The sequence below is a fragment of the Corvus brachyrhynchos genome, unplaced genomic scaffold, assembly GCF_000691975.1.
Source record: "Corvus brachyrhynchos isolate BGI_N302 unplaced genomic scaffold, ASM69197v1 scaffold115, whole genome shotgun sequence".
NCBI classification, from domain to species: domain Eukaryota; kingdom Metazoa; phylum Chordata; class Aves; order Passeriformes; family Corvidae; genus Corvus; species Corvus brachyrhynchos.
In genome coordinates this window covers 8871703-8889894 of record NW_008239553.1, presented here as the reverse complement: position 1 = coordinate 8889894, position 18192 = coordinate 8871703, and the positions used below count along the sequence as shown (strand labels likewise).

The window sequence follows — 18192 nt, the reverse complement described above, 5'->3', positions numbered from 1 at the left end:
AGCAGGAATCTGAAAGACTTCTAGGGATCATCTAAGTCAGCCTTCTGAGGAGTGACAGAAAAAGCAAGAATTTTTTCCACTTGCTTCCTGAGATCAGGACTGCTGTGTCCACAGATCTTCCATGATCTGAAGCAAATGTCCATATGTAGTCACTGTCCTCTATGATTATGCTCCCTCTTATATAGATGAAGTGAGTGCAAGCTGTTTTTCATTCAGTTCTCCCCAACCTCTGCTTCATTTAATGCACCTTTTCCAAACAAATCTTAAAAGTGGTTACACATCACAGAGATGCAGAAAAAGAGAACCAGCTCTCCTGAAGCATATGGCCCTTATGGAAGAGACTAAGCTTGATGAATCCACGGGCAGTTTATGAAAACAGCAATAGTCCCCAGGACTGCTTCAGACAAACTGTCCTTCCACCCAGTACTCCTTCCATGTTTCTTCAGGTTCGTACATGTAACCAGATTTGTGCTCAGTTTACAGAGAAACCTGTGTTGACTTGGAGATCCAAAGAAATTTGGGCCTTAACTTGGGAATACCTGTGTGTGAAGAAGAGCAACCCCAAGGACAAGGAGGCAATCCAAACCTAGGTTCTTACATTGCTGAGGATGTTGCGGTGCAGGGCTGTGCCATGGATGTTGGAGCTTTCAGTGTTCCACAGACGAATGGTGTTGTCAGAGGAGCAGGTGATGAAAGAACCAGGGGGGAGGCAGGGCTGATTGTTGTCCTTCACCTCTGGATACATCTAAGGGCAGGTAAAATCAACCCCTGAATAATACTGCCTGGCATCTGCCATTCTAGATACTGGTAGCAAATTTCAAAAAAAAATGAGACAAAAGAGTTGTCTTCTGTTTTCTAAACATGAAAGCCAGACGGTTCTGATAAAAACCTCTTTGCAGACCAGAGTTTCATACTGACTTTAAACAAATGTTCACTGAGCTTCCCTGATCACAGAAAAACCTCCTTAAGAAGCATGCAACAAGCCAGTATCCTTTGTTTCTAATAGTTCAAAGAGAGCACCTCAAATCCCAGACAATGACCATGCAATAACCACCTTGCACTGTTGTTTGCAACTTTCATCTACTACTGTCTATTTATAATTCAGAAGGAAAGGGTGTGATGCAATTAATAAATAATAACAGAGTTCTCAACCTCTTCCACTTTCTTTCCACTTTCCCCTTTCCTGACCACCGTTAGACATATTTCAACATATTAACAACTGCACTGTTTCCTATACCTCCTTTTCTTCCCTCTGTCCCTCTGAGGGAAAGCCAGCTAGACAGACTGGAAGATGACAGACACTTGAGAGACTATTTCCACATGTTCTGGTGAATATGTTAAGGAGGACCAGAGTTCAGACTTTATCACTGTTTCATGGTTTTTTGAAGCACTTGTTCACCACAGATCTCAAGCAATTTTTTGAGGTCAGCAATAATCTCTTTTGCATCCTCTAAAAGGAGGCTCTGTATTCAGCTTTGTTCAATTCTGCTTCTTCTCCCACCTCTCACTTTTTAATGGCGAGATTTTTTTTTCAGTAGCACACTGCATCTCACACAATCAGTCAGCTGTTGCAGTGCAGCCAAAGAACTGTTCTCAGGCCCAGTAGCAAACACACCAACCACAGGTGAAAATTTGAGTCAATTCTTTCCTTCTACAGTAAGTGTTTGCATTCAAATTTGGTAGCTCGTCTGATGACTTTCTCAGCTGCAACTCACAATCCAGCACCTGTGTCTGCAGACAACATACCTCAATGTTCCACACACAGGAAGAGTGATACAAAGCAGAGTACACCTTGCCCACTTTCTTCGGGTCTTTGACATCCCACACATACAGGCTGTGGTCATTGTATACACAAGAAAGCCACTGGTTGGTGGGGTCAAAGGTCAAGGCAATTGTGTCTGGATACTTCGCATCAGCCACACCAGAGAAAAGACGGCTGCACAAAGAGAGAACAACAGCCTGGTTAATTTGTGCTCTCTAGGAGTCAGGGCAAGGAGCTCAAACAGGAGAGCTCAGATTCTCCACAGGGCACTGTTGAGGTGAACAATACACTGTGGCATATAGAGAGAGAGTAGCTGGCCAGGAAGACCTGTCTCTTGAACAACCGGAGTCCAAAAGAAGCCTCAAAGTCCCATTGCAAAAGTCTTTCTCCTTGCCATCCAACACAGAGTCCCACCACATGTGACTGATTTTCCCTGAAGAAGGACCAAACAGGACACTTGATGATTACTGGAAATCATCGTAATTTGCCCTGCATAATCATGTGGCAAAATCCAAGTCAAATAATCTCAAAACAAAGAGAAGAGAGAGAATCATCTTTTGCTGGGTACTATATCTTGTTTACTAATAGCAGGAACTGCTCTTGCCAAGTAGAAGAACAAGCACTGCACTCAAAACACAGGAGCACATCAGCACGAGGGACAAAGGAATGGTTCATTTCAGTGGCCACTTGCCTGGCCTGCTTCCCTTCCACTCCCACCCCACACACAGGCCAGCGTGGTGCTGCTTGCAGCAGCTTGTGAGATGAGCAACTGCAGATGGATATAAAACATAAAATGCAGATGTCCTTTCTAGTTAGGCAAGCTCTCTGATGGTAACTTAGAAAGGAATTCTGTAGAGCCAGTAAACACCTCTTTGCCCAGGTGTGGCCCAAGATCACATGACCATGTGAACCCTGTATCTCTTCTACAGGTGTTCTCTGTTCAATCCTGCTGCCAGGCAAACAAAGGAGCTCTCTGTTGCCCTGAGGTGAACTCAACCATCCCACAGGCTGCTCATGATATTGAGCAAGGTAATTACAGACAGAGTGCCAGGGTGTTGAGAACTGGTAATTTTAAAGCACCCATGAAGCCAAAGTGCACGTAGCACACCAAACAACTGAAGCCCTGCTTCTGCACTTGCAAAGATTTGAGGGCTGGAAGAGCAGAAGAGCACAGCCCAAATTCTACTGAAAAATCAAGTAACTGATACAGTCGTGGGCAGTTCACTGCAGGCAACTGGCATCCCACAGAGAGGCTCTGGCATGCTTGGGAACATAAGGAGTCCTGTGTTTTAAAGCTTCTTTGGAAGTAATAAATTCATTTTAAAATGTTGTTAGATTGTAATCAGCACTACAAATACATATTTAAGATGCATATGAATATTTCTGCTTAACTGATGCATGAGAATAGCAGAGTTTTTCAAAAAGTCCATATATACAACTGCTTGATTTTAGCACTACCAGAAACTGTTTACATTTTAAACTGAAGAGAGTTCCTTTTCCAGCTCCCTTACTGGAACATCATTATCTCCCACTTATCTTCTGGAGGAGGATTATACAGTTCACTGTTTGAACCTTTACCTAAAGTTCCCAAGAAAAGTTTAGAGTATATATCTGTAGACATGGAGACTCCAGATACCCAGTGGCATAACTGCTGGTGGATTCGTATCGTTTTTAGATTTCTTTCCCCACTAGAGACAGAAGTGAAAGAGGGCAACAGAAGAACACTGGGAAAGCCTCCAGCCAGGACTGGCAAACACCCTCTACAAGAGGCAGACTGAACTGCATAGAAATCACATTACTCACCTCAAAAGGTAAGAAATAGAAAGCCAAGACAGAAGATACTGGAGCAAGATAGGAAAACAAGACAGCAGAATGCACAAGATTGAGGGAGAAGAAATATTACAGACAATAGTAGATTTAAGTCTATAAAAGATTGCAAGAGAGCCTTTGAGAAAATGCCCCATGAGAACATGGGCATCTCTTAGCAACATCATTGCTATGGAGGAGAGTGATAAGCAAAGGATGTGCTATGGTACAGAAACAACTGAAGCGTGCCACAGCATCTTGTGCCCTCTGCCTGCCTGCTCATAGCAACCAATGCCAAAATGCTCAGGTGTGGTGGCAATGTCAATGCCACCAGACCTGAGCAACCCCAGGGAGATGAAGAGCAAGATAAGCTGTGTACTCCAGCAACCAGGTTTGGGCTGTAGTCCAGTCATACAGGGCAAGGCTGCAACAGCTCAGAGAGATCTGCAACAGGCTGCCAATTTTAATCCATAAAAAGAGCATGCTCCAGATGGCAAAGGTCTGGGGAACAGTTCTAACCCCCACAAGCCTCCCTTGCTCCCTTCCACCCTTCTCCACAGTACCTGGCCTCAGTCACACTTGCGATGTCTGTTCCCAGGAAGTGTGGCTTCGGCAGAGTGGTGACAAAGTGAAGGTTCAGAGGGTTAAAAATCCGCACGGTGCCGTCAGCGCAGCCACAGAAGATGTAGTCATGATTCACAGAGATGCAGTTTGCCACAGTGGTCTAAGGAGGACACAGCACATGAGAGGGCAAATGAGAAACGTGCTCTCACATCAAAGGTCACCAGACACACGACAGGGAGAACAGCAAATTGACAGACAAAGGAGTCATGGTCAGAAAAGCTGTAGTGAAGTCAAGCCCTGAGAGTAAGGAAAAGCCTAAAAATCAATTTTTCCTTTCTGAAGAACTTTCCAGCCAAGGTCCACTACAGATCCCAAGTAGTTAGAAAAAAGCCCAGTTTCTCTGCCACCCACTATGATGGGAGGTCAGCAGAGCTACACATTTGCTCCAGCTGAGTCCTACTCTGAACATTGCTTTTGTTCCGGTGACATTCAACACCACTGGCAGGCAAGCAGCACCTCACCCTGTACTAGCACGCCAACACATTACCTGTCAGGAGAAGACAAGAAACAGAACAAAATGGATTTTCTTCCCCTCCCTTTGGGATATGTACAAATGGCAGAAAACGGTACAAAATGGAGGAAAGGGGATGAGTTCAATGCAAAAAGTTTTTTCAACTTACTGTGAAGCTGTCTGTATTCTGAGCGAGAGTGAAAGGCAGATTTTAGAGAGGAAAGGAAAGGAAAGGAAAGAAAAGAAGAGGCATTTCACTTGAGTGAAAGCGTGGACAGACTTTTTCCCTTGATTTTAATACACTGGATCCTTTCAGGTGGGCATGTTACATTCAATTGAAAGGAAAACAAGCATGATCATATTCTTAACTATGGGCCAACCTGGTGGTTTAGAATAGCCAAATCAACTAGTACCTTGGCAACCTGCATTTGAGATGCACAAGCCAAGTAAGACACTGCAGACTGGACAGAAATCAGAGCCCTTCTAAAACTCCTATTTGGCCAGGCCAAGGCAGGAGGGACCATACAGGAGTTGCCATAAGGACATTGCTTTGCCAGTCAAACAGTCACTGCAATGCTGAGACAAGAGAATAAAAGAACCTCAATGATTAATAAAATCCCTTTGCCAAGAAGTAACGCTATTTTTCCTGGCCTTCCAGAGTAAAGCACAGGGTGGCAGAGGCACAATTACTTTCATTGCTGGTGGTCAGCTTGTACCTCTGAGTGCCTTTATTATTTGTTGCTCCTGCTCTGCTTCAGCAGGCACAAATACTGCAGAATAAGAGGATGTAAAACTCACCCTCAGCTCCACCCACTTGTCTAGCAGCCTTTTTTCATTGAATTCACAGAGCAGGCCTGAGGATGTGATACAGAAAGTGCTGTCAGCTTTTTTGCCCCTTCCACAAGCCACGTCCGCAAAGAAGTTGTTCCTCAGTTCTCCAAGCAATCCCGAGCGACCCAGCAAGGGGACTGTGGCATTGACCTACCAACAGAAAACACTTTGTTAGAAATTCAGCAAGGCACTTCAGGCAGACAGGGATTTTTTTAGAACATCAACCCCTGAGTGCTGAAGTGATTCAAAGAAAGAACTGTCAACAGCCTACAAGGAGAGGTTTTACTTGCTGTTCATGTTTGCAATTGTTCATGAGCACACAGAAAAATCACGATAGGTGGATTCTGCCCCCCAGAGAATAGCAGAACAGCTAAAAGTTTAAACACTTTGGTTGATGCTGCAAAATTACACTCACACCCTTCTGAGATGCTCATACCAATGTCAAATAGCTCTCCCTACCTCTGTGCTCCAAGGAGTTAAATGACTGCAGCTCTTTTCTGGTTTAGTTGTCCTTCAGTATATGTGACTACTAAAGAACAAGCATGCTTCTATGCAACTCCAGGAGCCACAGCCCTACCTCAATGCAGGATAAGACAAGCTTTTGGTGTTATCAGCCCATGGGGAGACTGAGACTTGAGAGCCAGAGGTGGAAGGCTATCCTTGCATCCCAGCAAAATCAAAAAGTTCCCACTTCCCACAGCTCACTGGGGCAAAATCCACCTTGCTCTAAGATGGAAATGGCTGTTAACAGTTCGGCCTTGATGCACTTTCTCTCACCTTGGAGGTTTTGCTGTCATCCAGGTACCAGAACTTGATATGTCGATTTCCAGCAGTGACAAAGTAACTGCAATCCTCAGAGAATGACACTGCCGTCACTTTACTTGAGACTTTGTTGGCTGCCACTACAATGTTTTTCTGGAAATATAATTGTTTAGATTACTTAATTTCTTCGCTCAGAAGCAAAGGAACTAATTTCAATTACAGGCACAGATCCAGTACAAGCACTGCAGCAGGGAAAAGATGAGGCTCAAACTATTCCCCATTCACCTCCATATACAACCTCCCCAGCATTAGCTGGGAACATTGATTTGGCAGACAGTACAATTCACATTTATATTCAATTCCTCTTCCACATTGACTATGATCAAGAACAAATCAGCAGGCACCAGTGCCTGCAGGAACTTGGTGTCTGAGCCATGACAAACATGTTGGTTTCACAACCACCAGGAGCTCAGAGCAAACTCATTTCCCATCAGCAAATGCAGATGTAGGCCACAACAAGGAAGAACTCTCCCAGCCCCCAGGCAGCAATGAGGGCACAGCACTCAAGATCAGGAATAGGTATTTTCATGGAGAAAACAGTACTGGTTCTTCCATAAATTCTCCCTTCTCTTTAAACACATTATACTTTGTCAAAAGACCCAAAATACATAAAGACCATGCTTGTACTGGAAGAGAAAAAGCAAAATGTGTTATACCTCAAATGTGCACCTCAAAATGTCAAAGAGTTTGGGAAAGGAGGAAGAAGACACAGGGACAGAAAAGAGGATGGACACTGCCCAAGCAGAATGGCCAGATAGGAGGAGGAGCTCCCTGTTCACAGTGTCATTGCTCAGTTTTCCTCCCCCTGCCTTGCCCAGATAGAAGTGAGAATAAAAAAGTTTTCTGCTCTGTCTGTTGTGGGTTTGCAAGCATGCAGAACATGGCTGACAACAATGCAATCCTTTTCATTCTTTCTGTGTTTCCTTTACCCTTCCCTTCAGGGATTCAGTTGCTCCCAGTCTTCCAGACACAATTCCCTCAGCACACAAACCCTGCCACTCAAAGGGCCCCACTGGACTGTGTGCTGACAGAACTGAAGAAACCAGCACCACAGGAGTCTAGCCTGCTGCACCATCACCATGGAGGATCCCCCAACCCAGAATAAAGGAAAAGCAAGTGGGACAGCAATTATAACTTCTTTCAAAACAGCGCACAGAGAAAAGCTTCAGACCCTTGCAGACCTCAGCATCGGGATCATTGCTTATGGTCTTTCTTTAAGGAAGCAAGGGAATCCTACAGACAACATGGATTTTCTCTTCCATCCCAGTCAAATGACTAGGTCTACCACTCAGGAAAAACAGGGAAATCCAAGCAGCAGCATAGAGGATAGACAGGTTGTGGTTAAAAGTGCAGGAAAATGCTTCAGGAGAGCTTTAGTCTCAGTCTTTATTGACTTTGGTCAGGTAAAGTATCTCTAGTTTTGGTGTACAGCCTGCAAAATAAAGGCCAGCTGGACCTCCCATCACAATCTGGAACATAAGCTTAAAGTGTGTGTTCCTCAGCACAGAAGAGTCAGACAGTCCTTACCTCACAAGTTCTCATGTCCACAATTATACAGTGAACAGAAAAACCTGCATAAGCAAGGGAAAGCAAAACTACTTGTACTGTTCCACATATGCCATGCATTGTGACCCTGTCCAAGTCACTACTTTCATTTGTATAACTAGAAAGAATCCAAAGGCTGAGCACTCAATTTTCAACACAGACATAACACTTATGTTCTCTCACTACATACACAGTTCAGCCATACAAAAAAATAGCAACGTCAAACTTCAGCTCATACAGAAGACAACTAACAGTGAGATCTTAAATTACAGCACAGGAAATGAGATGAAGAGAGTAACATACTAAATGTATAATACAAGAGAGAAGAGAAGGCTCTGGGGAGACCTTATAGTGGGCCTCCAGTACCTAAAGGAGGCCTACAGAAAACATGGGGAGGGACTCTTCATCAGGAAGTGTAGTGATAGGGCAAGGGGTAATGGTTTTAAACTGAAAGAGGGTAGATGTAGATTAGCTATTGGGAAGAAATTTTTTACTGTGAGGGTGGTGAGGCATCAGAGCAGCCTGCCCAGAGAAGTTGTGAATGCTCCATCCCTGGAAAAGTTCAAGACCAGACTAGACAGAGCTTTGATGGGGTTTCCACCTGGTCTAGTGGAAGGTATCCCTGCCCATGGCAGGGGGATTGGAACTAAGTAATCTTTAGGGTCCCTTCCAACCCAAACCATTCTATGATTCTATGATCCTGTGAGATTTAACAGATGCATTGATTTATTTTCTTAAATCATATCTCTTTTAGAGAGGGTTACAGCACTTGAAGAGGTAGCAGGAGCATCTATTACTACAGAGGACCCCTAGCCTACTAAAAATAAATGTTTATTTTCTTATCTACAAACAACAAATGCTTAAACGTTTACTAGAGGAAAGACACAGGCTTTGTTTTTACCAAGTGTTGCCTCAATCCAGTGACAGGCAGAGTGACTTTCATCAGCTTTCACCCATTATGAATTCCCTATGTTCCCTTTCTCGCCCATCAAGGATAGGATCAGAGTACCACAAACTTCGACATAAAAAAAATCAAAACAAGCCAAGAGCATCCACTACACTACAAAAGAAATCTCTGGCCAATGAGAGTTTCCTTCCTTAACCTCATAAATTAGTTTTTAACAAGCCTCTAAAAAAATCACAATGGTTTGGCAAGGTTTCAAAGTCCAGGCTTTTCTGGCTGGACAGCAAAATGTCACACATCTCCAACCATAAAGAATATCCCTTCATGGAAATTACTTAGACCTTCCCTAAAGGACCATAGCTTTCTCTCATGTCCAAATTTGTCTGTGTCTATGAATGTCAAAAACCAAACAAAAACTACAGAATTAAAAAAAGCAGAAAGCAAGATAGAATTGAAATAGTTTACAGTCAGACTGGAAGCTCTTTTTAATTTAGCAACACCTTGTGGTCCACCCAACCTCCTAGAAAACTTACCTTCCATGACCACACGTTGACAATCATGTCATGCTGGTACCCCACTGAAACAATGTACTTGGAGCTGGGGGAGAAGGCTACACAGGCCACACCATACTTGTGCTCCTGGAGCTCAGCCACCTGGGTTCGCTCAGCCACATCCCATACCCGAACTGCTGGCATGTGCCCGCTCTGGAAGGGACAAGAACAGACACAGAACAGGAAATATAACCCCAAGGTCACTTCTGACAGATTTGAGCATGTAAATGTGCAGAAGCTTGGAAAAAGATGTCTAGATGGTGCAGTCAAAATAGGTTCAGAGGTTCCTTTGATTCTTTAAAGCCCAGATTTAGACTAAGAACCAAAGGAGTATATGCATTTCAACAGGTGTGCAAATTAATACCACCTCCCCTGCTTTAATCCTTTTCTTATGCTACTCACAAAATGCTAGTCCCTGTTCTAGCCAGGGACTAGAACAATACTTTTGATGCACATCCCTGGTCTTTGTAATGGGAACTTACAGCCTGCTTGTGAAAAGGATTGTAATAGATTGTTATCCCTAGACTCAGTGAACCAAAAGCCCTCACATCCTCTGCTCGTAACACAACATGGACATCTGAGATATCAAGCCAGGTCCTGCCATGCAAAAACATGACATGGCTTTTGTGGGAACTCTCACACACCATCTGAGGGAGGCCTCTGACGGAATAGCAGCATCGTTTCTGTCACAAGGTAACACACGGATGCATTCTGCCCAAAAGAGTACAGGCAGGGTAATGTCAGAGAAAAAGACATGGCAGGAACAGAGCCTCTGGTTTTATGTTTGTTCTCCAGAGAAACAAAAATGCCAATTCAGCACTTTGTGCCAGACAAATCTTTTCTTTTGTTTAATTGCTTGTTATTAAGCCAAATTAAAACAAGGCACACAAGATGAGCTGAAACGCTGGCCAAGAAATGTGCTTGATGGGCAAATCTTACTCCAGTAACTGCTCACAATTTCACATTGAAGTCTGTCAAAACAGTAGCTTGTAAGATAACATATCCATGGCAACATGGCAGAACAGTACCTTTTTGATTAGTTTTAAGTTAGTCATTTGATTGTGTGGGCGAGGCAAGCCTCATCACAAGTAAAAGCCAAAGCTTTAAAAGCTTCAAACTGTGCATGTTTTAATTGCCTTGTTCAAAAGCTCTGCTAAGCAACTGCTTGTGGCCTGGAAAAGTGCCACGGTGAGATTTAACTGCAGTTGGTACAGTTCTCCCTCCTGCAACGCAGAGCTCAGGTCTCAAGGTGGCTAGCAAGATGTTACAATGAGCTGAATCAGCTGCTCTTCTAAACAACTGCTATATTTAAATATGTACATACATATAAATATTTCCCAGTACTTTAGCATACACCCCAAGACCTTAACAAACTGAACTTGCATTTCATCTTTTAAGAAATGCTCACCAAAAGGGTGTGTGTGACCCCCATGGACAAGGACTCTACAACTCCATGTGGAGAAATAAAAAATAATAATTAAAAAGAGAAAAAAAAAAAAAAAAAGCATTTTCTTATGAATTTGAAATATGTAAAAGACATTTAATATGTATGGCAGCCAAGGACTAACCTCCATGTTCTCCTCTCTGAAAGGCCAGCCATGCAGAAAACTAAGGTGTTATTAGGCAGAATTAGCATAAGGCAGCTAAAAGGGAGATTGACAAAGTGAACTCAGAAAGCATTTCCCTATGGGACAGAGGTTGAACTAAGACACGACTGCTGACACCAGCAGGGGACACTGCTACACTAAGCAATAATTCAAATGTCAGACACATGGGAGGATACTGGAAAAAAAGAAACGGTTTTACAACAGGGTAAGACGAGACATGCTTTGCAACAAGGGAAAAACAAACAAAAAAACCCCAACACAAAACCCAAAAAAACCCCACAACAACAAGAATAACAAAAAAACCCCCACAAAGTTAGTGTATAACTGGAACAACTTTTTCTTTTTTTTTCATAATTTGAATTTGCCATGTAGCCCAATGAATCCTCAAACAGGAAAGTTTGTTAGCAAGAAAAGTACCCCACATGAAAAGAATCAAGCACCAGAATTTTTTTTAAAAAAGGAAAATAAAAGAAGGCACCGGAACTGAATACCATGGAGAAAATATATCTATTAGAATTTTATATTATTATTATTATTAAAATATATATTAGAATTTTAATATAAAGGGGGTTTATTGTATTAAGATTTCTAGAGAGTAAGGAGGCATTAAAACATATTACAGCTATAAAACCTCATGTTTTCACTAAAAAACTAATGACAACATCTAATCATGGAAAATTTATGCTTTTTCTGTGTCGTGGTAGCCTCCATCTAAAACAACTCACTCTTGTTTCTACCCTTGGTCTGATCCATACAGGATGCAGGCCCAGCTTTGGAGCCACCCAGTGACATGACAGCTGCCATCACAGTGACCACACTAGGGACCGCTGGAGCAAACAGGCTCCACCTTGACAGCTCCAGCACAGCACTTCTCCTCCCTGTGGCTGAGGCTCAGGAGGAGACCTATCTCACACATGCTCCCTCCCCATCTCTAAGAGGCACAGGGACTAGTGGTAAACTGCCATTAATCATACACAGGAGCAAACCGAGCCCAACCATATGGAGGTCAGCATTTCTGTGGATTTTTAACATCCAGCAATTCCAGCCTCATGACACAGCCCATGTCTTGAACTTCTAATGCAGAACAGACACACACTGCACTCATCCTCATTCTCCCCCTTGGGCATGTTGGGAAAGAGGAAGCAATTGCTGCCCCTAGCCAAACAAACAATGCCAAACCACAGGCACCAGCATCTTCTGTGACTATTCCTAAAACTCCACTCCACATGCACTTTTCATTTTTTCCACAACACTGTTACTGGCTTCAGTTACTTCCTGAAATCCTAAAGGGACAACGCTAAGCTCAGGCTGAGATTCAGGACCATCTGAGTACTCTTCATTGATGCTAGAGTAGAACCATGCTGTGTGTCTTTTCACTTATTTTCACTCTACCTTCAGCCCACAGGGCCACCCCAGAAGACCCATGCCCCAAGCTGACATGTTGAAAAACTCCCAGCAGGAGCACCCAGAGCCACCCATAAGCCAGCAGGTCCACTGAACAGTGAGGAAACTCTGAAACTCATTCCTCTGTGTGAAAGCAGCTTGTTTCTTCTAAGCCCCTCTGCCCTGCTTCAAAATGCGATGGACAAGGTGCACCCTCTCTCCTCTCATACTTACCTCTCCTGTAACCAAATATTTTCCATCTGGAGAGAAAGCAAGTGCTGTAATTGTTTTCCTAAAACAGAGAAAATAACACTGAGAAACATTTCCAACATGTGACTTAATTTCAATACATCATGACTGGGGCGTAGGTTGGGATGAACTGAAGACACTACAGTCACTCATAATAGCCTGACATAATGGTTTTGCTTTGCCATGGGGATTCCCTGCTGCCCAAGTGTCAAGCAGCAGCTTATAGCAGCAGAAAAGCTCCAAAAGTTGAGGTTCATCACTGCACCTTTATTCCAGGTGCAGGACCATGTCCCACTGCTGGCTTCAATCCTTTTAGGTGGAGAAAAAAAAAAGATACCATGGAGCTGTAGTAAGATCTCCTTCACATCGTGACCATTCCTTTTGGGATCACAGTGCTTATGAGGGGTATTTTATCAGCAATAGCACCTCATATGAGATGGAGCTGGAGTCAAAGCAGCAGGCAGCCTGTCTCCAAGGCAACTCTTTACCAAGGGGAATTAGCCTGGAGCAACAGCAGCTCCTGCACTTCAGTCAAACCATAAAAGTCTTGAATTCACCTCTCACAGACAGCAAGTCCAGCTTAAAGCTTTACTCACCTGGAGCTGTTTAGAATATGGTGTTGCTTATTTTTTCTAGGATTGAACAGCACAACAACACACCTAGATGGAGGAAACAGAAAACCAAAAAGAGATGACATCACCACATGCATAAAGATAACCAAAGAGCTATTCTTACTGGAAAAGAAAAAAAAAAGCAGCAAAAGTAGCCCCAAAAGCTGTTTTATCCCCTAATCACAGGCTGAGCTGAGGTTAACTAGAAAACACAAAGCAAAAGAACAGTCCAGAGGGAAATCATAAGTCTCTCCATGTTGAGGAGTACCATTTGCTAGTACCATAAATAATTACCTTTCCAGCCTACAGGAGCCCTGAGTCTGATTGCTCAAGCTGGACAGAAAGGTTGACCATGAAAGCTTGTGCAACAATTCTAATGGATTATGTCTCCAGCCATAAAAGTGACCCTGTGTACCTGGACACCAAACCAGCCTGGTTGGTGTAAGAACAAGAAGGTAAGGAAGAAGGAAAGAGGGAATCTTTTGGAAAAGATTTAGGGGGAGGACAAAGGGGAAGTAAAGGCACTAAATTTCTGTGCCTGATTTTAACAACAGACAGGACAGAAACCACTGAGTATAGCACAATAAGTGACTGGCCAGTTGAGAAATGAGACATATGATGCCAAAAAACGATTGACCCGAGAAGTCTATCTGCATAAACAACTTGCTCAGGGGCCTTGCAGATATCTCTCAGTAAGATGAACTGCAAAAGCAAGCAATACGAAGCTCCTGGTAAGCAATATAATCACCTCCACTGGGAGCAAAACACCTCTATTGCTGACTGGGGCAGGAAGGAACAAGTAGAGGCCCCGTCTCCCACTATTCTTGCCCACGGCATATTGCCTCTGTGCCTCAGCCCACCACAACTAGACCTACAGCAGTCACAGGTACTGCAGCCTCCCCCACTCTCCACAAACACCCTATACACCATTTTTAAATCTTCATGTAACAGCATTTGTCTTGTAGCAGAGCACAGTAACAACCAGTAACTGAAAATGCTGTTATGGGAATAAAAGATAGAGTAACAATTGCTCTGATGACCTATTTTTCACTTCCCCTCTGAAATAGAAACTGTGGGTTTTGCCTGTCCCTCTACAAGAACACACTGCTGGAGTTTGGAGAGTCCCAGCTCCTCCTTCACTGCAGTGTTGGGGGAGCACTGCAGGATGCCCCTGCTCCACTGCCAGCAGCCTTTGCTGCACTGGGGATTTCACCCACACCATCCTGCTGGGGCTTGCTTACAACACGTGCCAGGCTACAGACATAAATCACAGGGAGAAGAAACATGCAGGACATGCAGAAGTGGAGGAGCTGGCCTGGAGTAGAGGAGTATGCCTGAAACAGCCAAGCAGAAGGGCAAAAAGCTGAGGCATCACAGAATTCCACTTCACCTACAGACCTCACCAACATTTCAAGATAGGTAGCACACACTCATGCACAGGACAAAGCACACCTTGGCACCCCACTGCCTAGAACAAGAGCCGCATCCTTCCAGGCCCCACTCCACAACCCCAGCAGCAGGCAGGGCTGGGAGGGTTACAGGCATAGATAGCTAAGGGTTGACAGAGCCCTGCAACGTCTCTGGCATCTCCTCACCTAGCCTGGCAGCTGACCTTTCCCTTGGTCTGACCAGGCTACACTGCCAGAAGCAGTGGAAATTTTGAAATGGAAAAGAGAGCAGGAAAGAGGAGAGACACACCAATACCATGAGCTGAGAGTCCTTGGTTGAAGCTGCCACACTCCATTAACATTACTAGCTCAAAGCCAGCATCAAAGCACCAAGGATGCACAGGATATGCCCTCCCCTCCTTTAGACTACTCTACTCCTCTCCAACCACACCATTTCACCCACCCCTATCCACTCATGCCTTACCCTGATGACCAAGGCAATAAAGGCAACAAACTGTCTTGATAGTTAAAATTTTGGCAGATAGCCATGGTTTGAGATGTAACCCTGGGGAAGAGCAGAGAAAGTGTAGGTAAGCAGTTTGTTCAGACCAGGATTGATCCTTTTGCACTTTTTACCCTAGTGAACCAAACTGGAGAGTTTCAAGTCAAAGCTATGCTACATATTTCTAAGGGATTAGTGCAAAGAAGCAGGTGGTTTGTGATCCATTAACAAGTCAGGGAAGGTTAAGCCTTGCAAATCACAAGATATGAAATAGGAAGTTAGCAGATGTGAAAATCTATCTAATCCCAAGCTTCCAGCTAATCAGAAAAGCAAAGCAAAACCCCATTATGTGGAGTTGGATAGGGTTAATGGACCAAAATCCTGCAGAGTTACAAGGATGAATTGTGCTTAAAATAAGCTTCAACAAACCAGAAAGAATAAAGGGAAGACATAAAAATCTTGGCAAAGACTTTCCTATGCAGCTCTTAAAATTAAGTTTCTATTTTATTGTGAGGAACTCAGCAGAGAAACCAGACTTCAGAGAAGTGAACACAGTTTAAAAAACAGAGGAAAGATATAAAATATAAACCATGGTCTTCAAACCAGGCAAGCAAACAAACAACTTCCTAGAATAGTGTAGTGAGCCACAAAGGTCCAGGGCTTTGCTATTATCAACTTACAGGACAGAACTTCTGGCAACTTACAATCCTGAATTTTAGCTCAGTGGCACCCCAGAACAGGCTGTCTGCCCGCAGGCTTTCTCCCCCCTCCCCCAACCTTGGCCAAGTCCAGAGCCTACAGGGAATGTAAGAGCTACCACCCAGCTCACACACCGAGGCAAATCAACAAACCACTCCAAGAGCCACGCAGCCTCTAGTACCAGAGCAGCCACCACAAATGTGGGTATTTTAACTTTATCATAAGACAACCCTATGCTTGATTCCCTAAGTTTGACCCATAATTAACAAACACTGTCTGAAGGGGCAGGGGGATAAATCACAATATCTCCTTACTGGTGTGCAACCATTGGTTCATACCACAAAACAGTAATTTTAACTCATAAGCTCAGCAAAAGAAGACATTTTGATTTGTCAGTTAATAATTAACATAACTTACTAATTAGCTATGATCTTCTTGCCAACAAAGCCATTTGTCCAGGATTAACTAGTCTTCTGAACTTGCTTTCTTAAATTAACTTCTACCCAACAAAAGCTACCCTACTGCAATGCTGTCCCATACTGATTTTCCACCATTCCTCTCCTGTCTGCCACACACAAGGGCAATGAAGACTTCAGCCAACTCCAAGGACACCCTATTCAGCAAGATGGCAAACCACAAACCATCAGTCATACAGTGGGGCACAGATACTGCTCTGGGAGTCAGGAGCATCCAAGTTTGAAAACCAGCTCCCTCTCAAAATGCTTGGGAAGGTTTCTAGTCCATTCCATCCTAGAGAGTACACTTCCACAATGGGCAGAAACTATTTCTAGTTCTTTAATCTCTTCAGAGTGTTCAGAAAACGGCCTCACGTTGCATCAGGGAGGTTTAGATTGCATATTAGGAAATATTTTTTCACAGGAAAGCTTGTCAAGCACTGGAACAGGCTGTCTAAGGACATAGTTCAATTGCCATCTCCAGAGGTATTTAAAAGACATGTAGATGTGGCATTCAGGGGCATGGTTTAGTGGTAACTTGGCAGTGTTAGGTTAAAGGTCCATGATCTCAGGCTCTTTTACCTGATTCAATGACACAGGGTGGCCTCCATTGCCTGCTCAGACACTCACAGCTCCGCTCAGTCCAGCAGAACCTGCAGCAGCTTCCTAAACAAGTTCGTTCAGAGCCCATTAATACTCTGGGCATGCTCCATTTTAGCAAAGGAAATCAGTCTAGCAAAATGAATGGAATGGAGACACTGGATGATCAGGTTGCTGACCCACCATCTCCACAATGCCTCCTAATCCAGTAAGGTTATCAAGCCCTCAGGAGAGTCAAAGTATCTACTCCTTTCCATTTATGCTTGTTTTAATCTTACAGTAGTTAAAATAATAAAAACAACTACCATGGAAAATTAATTGCATCAAAGAGCATACACCCATCCAACCATCCTCCACCTTTGTCTGCTCCTTTGTAAGACTGCATTCAGTATTTTACAGCCAGAGGGATAAGAAAGGATGCATGCATGGTAAGAGAGCACTGATCTTTTTGTCCACAGCTTCCAGCTGTGCATGTAGACAAAGCAAAGTACTTCAAACCCAAAGTTCCACAATGGTCACATCACCTGTTCCACACACTCCACCCCTTTCCCAAACTGAAGCTTTCAAAACAAATTCAAGTTCTCAAGACACCTTTGTCTGAAGAGATATTTTTGAATGCTAGTACCAACATGCAAACTAAGGCTAGCTCCAGAAACACCTCACGTGAGACCTACAGAGCCTGGCACACATTAGCTGTTGAGAATATCAGCATGTTTAGCACTCCTGTTTCAGCACAAACCCTACCTCCTCTACAGCTGCAGGCAGGGCTTGATGATCACAGCACCTTTTTAATCCACAAGTATATTCTGATTTCCAAGACATTTATAGAAACTATTCACTGCTGTATGGATTACTGCTGTATAAACCATGTATCAGCCAGCTGAGATCAAGTGTCCTGGTTGTTTGCATGCTGGTTCCTGCAGAGGCTGTTGGCAACAGCACACATATTCAAAGGTATTATTTCTAGGTCTATGGTGCCACCTCACAACTTTTAAGTACACCTTCCTGATGCAAGCAGCTTTCATAAACAGCTTGGCTAGGGAATCTTTCCCAGTATGCCTCTTTCTTGTGGGACATTCGGGTAACACAAGGGAAGGACAGAATTAGCTCTCACAGCAGTATCAAAGGTTTTTACAGACAACATGAGCACTGTCCATCAGGGAGCCAACAAAAAAGGTTCCTTGCAGAGCTTTCCAAACCTCCATGAAGGCACTATCTTGCATGTTCACAACTGTGCATCATATGCACAAATGAAAAACAGGGAGGGAGGGAGGAGAGGGAGAGGAAAGGAGAAGGTAGGCAGGGAATGTCACAGTAGTTTCCATTGACTCCAGCAAAAGCAAAAAGACCCACAAAATATAAAAAATAAGCAATTTTCCTAGGCTAAATATAGTAGCAGGAA

At 43.7% G+C, this 18192-nt stretch overlaps 1 protein-coding gene across 1 annotated transcript in view; it reads right to left on the bottom strand.

Annotated features, from left to right (window-relative positions):
* The window catches only part of MAPKBP1 (mitogen-activated protein kinase binding protein 1), a 102273-nt gene that overhangs the window by 36285 nt on the left and 47796 nt on the right, over positions 1 to 18192 (bottom strand). The window contains 8 exon segments of the mRNA XM_008639466.2: positions 599 to 745; positions 1747 to 1936; positions 4132 to 4292; positions 5442 to 5624; positions 6252 to 6389; positions 9279 to 9449; positions 12521 to 12578; positions 13132 to 13194. Of these exon segments, the coding sequence (XP_008637688.1) occupies positions 599 to 745; positions 1747 to 1936; positions 4132 to 4292; positions 5442 to 5624; positions 6252 to 6389; positions 9279 to 9449; positions 12521 to 12578; positions 13132 to 13194 (1111 nt within the window).